General features: G+C 55.4%; 1 protein-coding gene across 1 annotated transcript in view; it reads left to right on the top strand.

Annotated features, from left to right (window-relative positions):
• The first annotated feature begins 1,718 nt into the window (after positions 1 to 1,718).
• Positions 1,719 to 10,991, top strand: part of LOC136962762 (lysine-specific demethylase 6B-like) — a 9,706-nt gene continuing 433 nt past the window's right edge. The window contains exons 1-14 of the mRNA XM_067256639.1: positions 1,719 to 1,880; positions 2,010 to 4,744; positions 5,063 to 5,189; positions 5,326 to 5,431; positions 5,620 to 5,825; positions 6,103 to 6,350; positions 6,439 to 6,507; positions 6,963 to 7,111; positions 7,426 to 7,540; positions 7,708 to 7,895; positions 8,308 to 8,449; positions 8,879 to 9,005; positions 9,123 to 9,293; positions 9,536 to 10,991. The exon at positions 9,536 to 10,991 is cut by the window's right edge and continues 433 nt beyond it. Coding sequence (XP_067112740.1) covers positions 2,073 to 4,744; positions 5,063 to 5,189; positions 5,326 to 5,431; positions 5,620 to 5,825; positions 6,103 to 6,350; positions 6,439 to 6,507; positions 6,963 to 7,111; positions 7,426 to 7,540; positions 7,708 to 7,895; positions 8,308 to 8,449; positions 8,879 to 9,005; positions 9,123 to 9,293; positions 9,536 to 9,559 — 4,344 coding nt within the window. The 5' untranslated portion in view covers positions 1,719 to 1,880; positions 2,010 to 2,072 and the 3' untranslated portion in view covers positions 9,560 to 10,991. The remainder of the gene's footprint in view (positions 1,881 to 2,009; positions 4,745 to 5,062; positions 5,190 to 5,325; positions 5,432 to 5,619; positions 5,826 to 6,102; positions 6,351 to 6,438; positions 6,508 to 6,962; positions 7,112 to 7,425; positions 7,541 to 7,707; positions 7,896 to 8,307; positions 8,450 to 8,878; positions 9,006 to 9,122; positions 9,294 to 9,535) is intronic.

The raw sequence follows: 10,991 nt of genomic DNA, 5'->3' as shown, positions 1-10,991 counted from the left end.
CCTCTCCCTCTCTCTCTCTCTCTCTCTCTCTCTCTCTCTCTCTCTCTCTCTCTCTCCCTCTCCCTCTCCCTCTCCCTCTCCCTCTCTCTCTCCTCTCCCTCTCCCTCTCCCTCTCCCTCTCCCTCTCCCTCTCCCTCTCCTCTCTCTCCTCTCTCTCTCTCTCTGGTTCAGTACGACGGCCCCCCCTCAGCACCATCGTCCCAGAGGGCTGCCCCCCCCCAGCGGAGCGCTGGTCCCCCCCCGCCCGCCCCAGGGACTTCCCCTCCAGGGGGCCGGACCTCGGACCGGGCCCCTGGAAACGCCCCGCGCCCCCACCCCACCCCCCACAGAAAGCACCCCGCCCACCGCAGCCCGCCCCACCAGCACCCCCTGCTCCCCAGGGAGGAGCGGCCGGCCAAGAGGAGCAGGACCTCCAGTCCTGAGCAGGTCAGAACCCAGACTCAGTCCCTCCTGACTGGGATGCAGCTGCACTGCAGCGCCACCTCCTGGTGGGAGAGCGCCATCGCTCTCTGCTGCTCGCTGAACCCCTCAGATAGATAGATGGATGGATGGGTAGACAGATAGACAGAAAGCATGGGCATTTTCCTCAGCCCCTAGATCAGTGGTTCTCAACCCTGGTCCCTCAAGTACCTCCTGTCCTGCATGTTTTAGATATTTCCCTGCTCCAACACACCTGATTCAAACGAATGGGTCGTTATCGAGTTATGCAGAAGCCTGCTAACGACCATTCATTTGAATCAGGTGTGTTGGAGCAGGGGAAACATCTAAAACATGCAGGACAGGGGATACTTGAGGACCAGGTTGAGAACCACTGCCCTAGATGAAATGATGGCATTACAGCAGCACAAACACACACCACACACACACACAGGCCACTCACAAGGTTACACACAGGACGTGACCAGGCTGCCCCCCATCCTAACTCGTTCTTGTCTCCATAGTCTCATCGTGGATCAAAGCGTGTCGCAGGCCCAGACCGGACCCCCTCGCCCCCCAGGCCAGGCGTGTGGAGCCCCCCGTACAACAGAGTGGGACCCCGAACAACCCCCAGACACCAGGAGGGTCTGTATCCAATCAGGGCTCAGACCAGCTGTCCACTTCCTGTTAATGTTCAAATCCATGTTGTTAACAATATTAATGTTGATATCATATCATTAATAATCATTCATATATACTGTATCATATAATACAATGATATAATCTTTATATCATTACATTATATTTATGTCCATATTCTCTCATGTTTACTCCGGGGTCTATAGTTCAGCTCTCTGCTCCCCCTGCTACCCTTCTAACTCTGTAATTATGAACTCTGCAGATGATCAAACCAGGTTTATTTCAGCACACAAGTTGCCAACATATGACATTTATTCATTTACATGTGATTCATGTCTTTCACCTGTAGCGAAGCAGATCAACACTGATGTGCTTCTCCGTTGTTGCAGGTGTCCTCCAGGCCTTCGGGGGCCGCTGTGCTCCACCCTCCTAAGCCCACAGGCCACCCCCCGCCCCCCTCCCACCCCCCCCGCCCCCCTCCTCACCAGCAGATGCCGGAGTGCCTTACAGCCCCCACGCAGGCCCCGCCCCCTCCCACCGCCACATAGGCCCCGCCCCCTCCCACCGCCACGCATGCCCCGCCCCCTCCCACCCCCACGGCAGGCCCCGCCCCCCTCCCACCGCCACGCAGGCCCAGCCCCCTCCCACCCCCACGCAGGCCCCGCCCCCTCCCACCGCCACACAGGCCCCGCCCCCTCCACCACGCCACGCAGGCCCCGCCCCCCTCCCACCGCCACCCGCGCCACGCAGGCCCCTCCCACGCCCTGCAGCCACGCCCCCTGGAGGCCAGGCGAGCCCAGGGGCGTCACGGCAACCACGGCACGGTGAGTGTCACGGGTGTCGTCGTGGCGTCGCTCGTTGTCAGCGGTCACTTCCTGCCCTCACTCATCCACAAACCTGACAACAACCACCGAAATGTCATGGCATTTGTGTTTTTTTTCTTTTCTTCCCAGGAACATCAGAGCACCAGTGTGTGGGCAGAGGGGAGGGATTTAACTGCTGCCGAGGATTCTGGGATGGACGTCACACACCGACCCCCCCTCAACGGCAGCCTTAGAGACGGAGGATCGAATCCCACCCCCCTCCCACCCCCCCACAGAGATCCAGCTCCCCCCACCCGGCGGGGTCCTGGCCCTGGTGTGGAGACTCCCCCAGCCCACCACCGGACACCCAAACGTGGGCCCCCCAGCTCCGCCTGCCCCCCTGGGGCTCCACCAGGACCGGACTCTAGGGTTCAGAGGTCAGGGGTCAACCCCTCGCAGGCGCCCCAGGTCGACCCCTCCCCCAGACCCCCACTCAGCAGAGCCGTGGGGGGTGGGGAGCCCCAGGAACACAAACTGCCCGGCCGCAAGGGCAAGAACACGGGGAGGAGAGCGGGCCAGGGCGAGGAGAAGGGGAGGGTGGAGAGGAAGGCGGAGGGGAGGAAACGAAGGAAGGAGAAAGGAGAGAAAGGGGTGGAAGGCGTGAGGAAAGCGAGAAGGAAGGAGGAGGAAGACAGGGGAAAGGTTGACAGGAAGAAGAAAAAGGAGGAAGAGAAAAGGAAAGAGATACTCCGAAACAGAAAAATGGAAGAGAGAAAGAAGATGAGTTTGTCTTCGTCATCGTCGTCCCGCAAGCCGCCCGTGCCGTCCTCAGGGGCAGACGAGGACCAGCCGGGTCTGGGCTCTCCAGCCACACAGAGAGCAGGGCAGCTCCCCCGCCCGGCACACGCACCACCCAACCCTCACAGACACAGGCACAAGGGCAAAACACCACACGCTCACACGCCCCTCAAAAAAACCAGCACTGGGCAACCGGGCCCCCGGCCCAGACGCCCCCTCTCTGCCTCCACCAAACACAAAGGCTCCAAGGAGGGTAGACCCTTGAAGCCCCCTGCCAAGGCCTCCCCCCTGCCCTCCTGCCCCCCACCCCCCAGGAGGGCACCCCCTAGGCCCCCCAGGCCCCTCTCCCCCTCTTCTAGTGGGGCTGAGATGAAACCCAAGCCAGCCCTCTCCTCCAGGCCACACCAACCCCCGGAACCTTCTCCCAGCCCGGACTCACGCCCCTCAGGGGGGCCGGTGCGAGGCGAGGCCGGGGGGGTCCGTCCAGAGCAGGGGGTACTGCTGGCCCCGGACCTGCAGCTCGCCGCGGGGGTGTGCAGCCTGCTGGAGCTGGGAGACGACCCCCCCGCCAGCCCCCCCGTGCTCAGCTGGCAGGGGTCCCCAGCGTCCGGCCTGAGCGAGGGGGAGGAGGAGGAAGAGGTGAAGATAGTGATGAGGAGGCCAGTCCTGCAGCCCAGCCCCACCCATGGCCCGCCCCCCTCCCCCCCTCCTCACAGGGACACCAAGCCGCTGAGCGACCTGGCCAGGCTGTACGGCCTGCCGGAGACCCCCGGCGGGGGAGGAGAGGAGGAGGAGGTGGAGGAGGAGGAGGTGGAGGTGGAGGAGGAGGAGGAGGTGGAGGTGGAGGAGTTGGGCGCAGACACACCTAGCACCCTGCCACCTCGCAAGCCCCACCTCCACCAGACGGGCGTGGCCGACGTTTTCAAGTCTCTGGCCTCATTCCTGGGGGGTCAGAGGTACACCTACAGGGGCGGCCCGTTTGGGCGCCCGCCTCCTAGCGCCATGGGGGGGGTGAAGTATTCGTCCTCCCTGGCGTTGGGACCAGAGATCCGCTGCCAGGAGCAACAGGAATCCTCCCCCATCCCCGACTCCGACCCTGCCCCGCCCACCAAACTCACCGACCAACCACAATCCCCCACTGACGCTACCTTAGACTCGCCCTCCAATCACCAGCCCCGCCCCGACGGCCAATCACAGCCCGTCGCCGGCGAGCAGAGCCCGGCCCGTGGGGGCGTGGAGGAGGCGAAGGAGAAGAAGAGGAGCCGAGCGGAGCCCCTCCCCGGGAGGACCAGCTCCTCTCTGCTGAGCGGCTCCCTGAGTGCCGAGCTGAGACTGACCACCACACACCCGGGCCCCCTCGCTGACCTGCTGCCCAGCAAGCAGCCACGGACCTCCAGGCAGCCGCAGGCCCGGAGGCAGGCCGACAGGAAGAGGGAGCCGGTGAGCCTGGAGGGAGAGCGGGAGGGGGAGGGGAGGAGCAAGAGGCGGAAAGAGGACGGCGGGGTCGGCGTGGTCGGCGGTGTCGGAGGTCACCTCCACAGGCCTGGAGGAGCGGAGAGGAAGAGGCGGGAGGAGAGGAAAGAGGGAAAGCCCGCGGCCGTTCCATCCTCGGTTTCCCCCTCGTCCGACTGCCCGGCCGCCAAGCACAAGGACAGTAAGAAGAGCCAGACGTCTGAGAGAAGCGTCACTCTGCAGGCCACAGACTCCCAGGGAGGTCTGGAGGAGGAGGAGCGCACCGGGTCCGAGGAGGAGGAGAAGAAGAAGGAGAACAAGAGCCGTGAGACTGAAACCAAGACGTCCACCCCGACTGCCGGGGCCACCCCCACCACCACCCCCACCTCTTCCTCCTCGTCCATCCCAGCCCCCCCCGCCCCCCTGCGGAGGACCCCATGCCCGCTGGCCCCCGCTGACTTCCTCAAGCTGAAGGCGTTGTCCCTGGGGCCCCCCAAGGAGCTGAAGATCCGTCTGATCAAGGTGGAGAGCGGAGACAGAGAGACCTTCATGGCCTCTGAGATCGAACGCCCCAGGATCCCCCTGGCCGAAACCTCCATCAAACACCCCGCCAGTGACATCATCAGGGCCTGCAAGTGAGTCGTCTAAGTCTGCAGTGACAGATTAAAGATTAAGATTATAATTAGAGATTAAAGACACTGTTATAATGGGTTACAGACATGCTGCGGTCTTGAGGAAAATCAAGCATCGCATTGCTAATAACAATGTGACGATAAACTTGGAAGTTGATTTAAGACACGTTATCTGAATTGGTTGATCTTAATCCCCCTTCTCATCTGTGTGTGGTGTACTCTGAACTTGTTCTTTCTGTAGATTAAAGTCATTAAGATGTGAAATCCTAATCTCTTCATCTCAATCTGGCTGTTCGTGTGTGCGTGTCGTCCTGTGTCCAGGGGAGTGAAGATCAAGGGCAAGTTTCGGGAGTCGTACCTGCTGCCTGCTTTCTCTGTCAAACCAAATCTCACCACAGACACCCCTATCCCTCGAGAGAAGCTCAACCCCCCCACGCCAAGCATCTATGTGAGTAGACTCACACACACCTCAAACACACACACACAAGTCCACTCATAAACACACACACGCATCCACAGTTTTTCAGTGGTTCAGGGTAAACCTAATGTGTGTGTGTGTGTGTGTATGTGTGTGTGTGTTCCAGCTGGAGAGTAAGAGAGATGCCTTCTCCCCAGTGCTGCTGCAGTTCTGCACCGATCCCAAGAACCCTGTTACTGTCATCAGAGGCTTGGCCGGCTCCCTCCGCCTCAGTAAGTACACACACACACACACACCGACACACACATGCACCACACACGCCCACACACACACACTCCAACTCACTCACACGCTCAATCCACAATTATCTTATTTCTCTTCGCATTCTCTCCCCTCTCCCTCTGCCCCTCCCTTCCCCTCCTCTCTCCCCCCGCCTCCTATCCCCCCTCCGCCCCTTCAGACCTGGGCCTGTTCTCCACCAAGGCCCTGGTGGAGTCCAACGCGGAGCATGCGGTGGAGGTGAGGACGCAGGTGCAGCAACCGGCCGACCAGAACTGGGACGCCAGCGGGCGTGGCCAGACCTGGCCCTGCGAGAGCAGCCGCGCCCACACCACCATCGCCAAGTACGCCCAGTACCAGGCCTCCAGCTTCCAGGAGAGCCTGCAGGTACACACACACACACACATGCCCAGTACCAGGCCTCCAGCTTCCAGGAGAGCCTGCAGGTACACACACACACACACACACATGCCCAGTACCAGGCCTCCAGCTTCCAGGAGAGCCTGCAGGTACACACACACACATTTAGACACATCAAATCAAACACATTCACAACATATCAGCACAGCAGAACCCCCTCAGCATGTCTCCTAACCCTGTGATGATGATGATGGTGATGATGATGATGATGATGGTGATGATGATGATGGTGATGTGTCCACAGGAGGAGAAGGACAGTGAGGATGAGGAAGAGGAAGAACAGACCAAGTCTGACTCCACCAGCTCCGCCCCTTCCCCCAGTCAGACAAGCCCCGCCCCTTCCTCCAGTAAAGCAAGCCCCGCCCCCGGTAAAGCAAGCCCCGCCCCCAGTAAATCAAGCCCCACCCCTTCCCCTAGTAAAGTAAGCCCCGCCCCCGGTAACACAAGCCCCGTCCCCGGTAACACAAGCCCCACCCCCGCCAACTCAGCCAGGTTAGTTGACTCCTCCTCTCTCAGCTGATCATACTGAAAATGAGAAATGAAACAGTACTAACCACGGACCATTTCCATGTTCACACAGCCCAGAGCAAAAATGTGTGGGAAAAACCATCAAATTTGGTACCAACATTGACCTATCGGATCCAAAAAGGTAAAAAGAAACATGACGCCCCACAGTCTGAGGTGTAGGATGACACTTTTCAGATGCATTCTTCACGGTCACAAGTTCAGTGACATTCATAAACCTAAAATAGATATTGACCTCAACCCAGTTGTTTATTATTAAAGTGTATGCTTGTGTGTGTACGTGTGTGTGTCCACGCATACATCGTATGTGTGTGTGTCCATGCTTGCGTGTGTGGGGGGGAGTCAGATGGCTGAGCGGTTAGGGAGTCGGGCTATTAATCAGAAGATTGTTGGTTCGATTCCTGGCCGTGCCGAATGACGTTGTGTCCTTGGGCAAGGCACTTCACCCTAGTTGCCTCGGGGAGAATGTCCCTGTACTTACTGTAAGTCGCTCTGGATAAGAGCGTCTGCTAAATGACTAAATGTAAATGTGTGTGTGTGTGTGTGTGTGTGTGTGTGTGTATGTGTGTGTGTGTGCAGATGGAAGCCACAGCTGCAGGAGCTGCTGAAGCTGCCAGCCTTCATGCGGGTGTCCTCCAGTGGAAACATGCTGAGTCATGTGGGACACACAATCCTGGGCATGAACACCGTCCAGCTCTACATGAAGGTCCCGGGCAGCCGCACTCCCGGTCAGTGTGTGTGTGTGTGTGTGTGTGTGTGTGTGATGACCTTGGATTTGACCTCATGTCGATGCGTCAGACTGTTAGAATGACTGTGTGTGTGTGTGTGGGAGTCAGGTGGCTGAGCGGTGAGGGAATCGGGCTAGTAATCCGAAGGTTGCCAGTTCGATTCCCGGTCATGCCAAATGACGTTGTGTCCTTGGGCAAGGCACTTCACCCTACTTGCCTCGGGGAGAATGTCCCTGTACTTACTGTAAGTCGCTCTGGATAAGAGTGTCTGCTAAATGACTAAATGTAAAATGTGTGTCTGTGTGTGTTCTCAGGCCATCAGGAGAACAATAACTTCTGCTCAGTGAACATCAACATCGGGCCTGGAGACTGTGAGTGGTTTGCTGTCCACGAGCACTACTGGGAGGCCATCAACAACTTCTGTGAGAAGTAAGCAAGGAAAACCCATGTGTGTGTGTGTGTTTGTGTGTTTAGGGTTTAGTGCTTGTCTGTATGTGTGTATATATGGTATGTTTCCATACAGTATGTTTGAGTGTGTGTGTGTGTGAGCAGAGATCTTCAGATGTTTCATGTCTGCCTCCTCTCCTCCTCCCCAGACACGGAGTGGACTACCTGACCGGGTCGTGGTGGCCGGTCCTGGAGGACCTGTACCGCTCCAACATCCCCGTGTACCGCTTCATCCAGCGGCCCGGGGACCTGGTCTGGATCAACGCTGGGACCGTCCACTGGGTCCAGGCTGTGGGCTGGTGCAACAACATCGCCTGGAACGTGGGTCCCCTCAACTGTGAGTTACCTTCCGTGACCAGCAAGGGGCAGGTCGAGACAAGAGCTGGGTGTAGAGTGACCAGGGTTAGGGTCAGGAAACCTAGCCAGTTGTCTAGGGAGACACCTGTGATTGCCCCCCCCCTCTCTGGTGCAGTATTTGAGATCTCAAACAGTCCAGAATAGCCACTGTCCTCCTTCACAGAGCCCTCTCTTTTTCTCTGTCTCTCTCTCCCTCTCTCTCTCCCTCTCTGTCTCTCTCTCTCCCTCTCTCTACCTCTCTCTCTCCCCTCTCTCTCTCTCTCTCTCTCTCTCTCTCTCTCTCTCTCTCTCCCTCTCTCTCTCCCTCTCTGTCTCTCTCTCTCCCTCTCTCTCCCTCTCTCTCTCAATCTCTCTCCCTCTCTCTCTCTCTCTCTCTCTCTCTCTCTCTGTAGCGTACCAGTACCAGCTCGCCCTGGAACGCTTCGAGTGGAACGAGATCAAGAAGGTCAAGTCCATCGTTCCCATGATCCACGTCTCCTGGAATGTGGCCCGCACCATCAAGATTGCTGACCAGGACACCTTTAAGATGATCAAGTGAGTGTGTGAGCTGAGCTCATCGGGGTACCGGACAGATGTGTCGTGTCAGCTGTGTAACCTCTCTCTATCTCTACCTCTCTCTATCTCTCTTCCTCCCTCTCTATCTGCTCTCTCTCTCTCTTACTCTCTACCTCTCTTCCTCTCTACTTCTCTCTATCGCTCTTCCTCCCTCTCTATCTCTTCCTCCCTCTCTCTCTCTACCTCTTACTCCCTCTCTCTATCTCTTCTTGGTTCCCTCCTCCGTCGCTTTTCTTCCTCTGAACTCCCCCCCCCTTTCCTTCCCTTCTCTTTTTCCTCTCCTCTCCCCCCTCCCTTGTCTCTATCTCTTTCTTTCACCATTCTCTCGCCGTCTCTCTTTCAATCTCAATCTCTCCCTGTCCCTCTCCTCCTCCCCCTCTCCTCCCCCTCCCTCCCTCCTTCCCCCAGACACTGTCTCCTCCAGTCCATGAAGCACATCCAGATTTTGAGGGACCAGCTGGTGGCCTCTGGTAAGAAGATCTCCTACCAGAGCAGGGTGAAGGATGAGCCGGCCTACTACTGCAACGAGTGTGACGTAAGACCCCTGACTGCACACAGAAACCTCTGTGATACAGACCCTGACCCCAGCCCAGTAATAACTCTGTGTTCTCTGTGTGTGTGTGTGTGTGTGTGTGTGTGTGTGTGTGTGTAGCTGGAGGTCTTTGACCTGCTGTTTGTGACCAGTGAGAGCAGCAACAGGAAGAGCTACGTGGTTCACTGCGAGGACTGCGCCCGCGCCCGCAGCCCGGGTCTGGCTGGGGTGGTGGTGCTGGAGCAGTACAGCATGGAGGAGCTGATGAAGACCTACGACAGCTTCATCCTGGTCAGTCACACACAGCACACACCCACACACTCACTCACGCAGGGAACACAGCACATACTCACACACACTCACACAGGGAACACAGGATACACACACACACACACAATAGATTTAGTTGTTGTATGAGAGGGCATCCGTAAGATTGCTCATGATCTCTTTACTTTCTTTGTCACTTTCTCCCTTAATCTTTCTCCCCGCCTCCTTCTCTCCCCTCTGTCTCCTCCCCCCTTCCCTCCCCCCAGGCTGCAACACCCTGTTCTAAATGAGGACTCCTCTCTGTTACTGAGCAGCCATAACCAAAACTCCGACTCACCCGCAACCAGGAAGTGTACTACTGCAAAACATACGCTGAACAGCCAATCATGTTTACTCAGTATTGTTTACATCACAATAAGATATCAGCCATCAGCCAATAAAACTCCAGCTCTCTGTCGTCTTCCCCGCCTACCAGCTGCTGATTGGACTCTCGTCTAGAGATAGAATGACTAGACTGGTACTCATGAAAATCATGTCTGACTTGTGAACATTGTTAGCACTGGAAATCAGGTCATTACAACGGACACTGCTGTGATTCAGAAGCGTCAAGTAGCTGGCTCTGTGTATTTCTTTTTTTTTTTTTACAAAATTCAGGTACTTTTATGCAAATCGAATATAACTTTTTCAGGTTTTTTTCCCCACCAATCTAGTTATTCTATGTCCATGGATTTGCCGTGTTACCACGGAAACAGCAGGGGAATCGCTTCACAAGCAAAGTAGCTGATAGTCTTGATGACATTGTATTGGTTCTGATTTAGTTCTGTATTCAGGTAAACTCAAGACATTTGTTTTTCCAGTTTGTATGCTCTCCGGGGTGCAATTTTAATTTAATTTATTCTGACATAGATACTTCAAAACGTATTACCAGCCTAGAAGTACACCATATTGGCCTTGTGAACTGTATTTAGATGAAAGAAAATCCAACATACAAATGTTTTCTAACGCATTAGGAATATTGATTTAAAGAAATGTTTTCAATTTCTCTGAAATACGGGTTTACTAGAGGACTAATCTGGTTGCATTCTTAGTTAGAAGCCTAGTGTGCATATTGTGAATTAGGTTTTTTGCATAATTCTGAATCATCTTTGGTAGCGAAAGATGTGTTATGATACACCCTAGCTAAAAAATAATATTTAAAAAAACTTTCACATTTTTGTCATGGCAACGGGAACATCCACCCGTTTTTTTATACCTCTTTATTTGTCGTGTTCTCATTCCTTTCCGGATTACAGAGATAATTAATTGTAAATCGTGACTTTATTTATACTGTATATGTTTGTTTTCTTAAATATATTTATTGCATATTGATGGTACTCCCCTTGTTAAGGGGCCAGATATTTTTAAAGTTTCCTATTGTCCTGATGTGTTGATGGGGAAAGTGCTATGAGGGGGTGGTCTAATCATAGATATATATAAAGGGTATATGTCTTGTCCGCGTTGCCGGACAAGACATATACAGACAATTATTCATAAGTATGCAGTGGCATAACGACTAGACTCCGCCGTAAGACATCTAGTCTTTATATATATCTATGGGTCTAATGTTCATGGTGCTTCACCCCCCCTCGCCTCACCCCCCTCTCATCTAACTGTGTATAAAGGATGTATGAGATAAGTAAACAAATATAAATAAAAACCGACAGGTTGGTGCTTAGTACAGTC

This window comes from Osmerus mordax, chromosome 19, assembly GCF_038355195.1.
Source record: "Osmerus mordax isolate fOsmMor3 chromosome 19, fOsmMor3.pri, whole genome shotgun sequence".
NCBI lineage: Eukaryota > Metazoa > Chordata > Actinopteri > Osmeriformes > Osmeridae > Osmerus > Osmerus mordax.
This window is presented reverse-complemented; position numbering and strand designations above follow the sequence as displayed.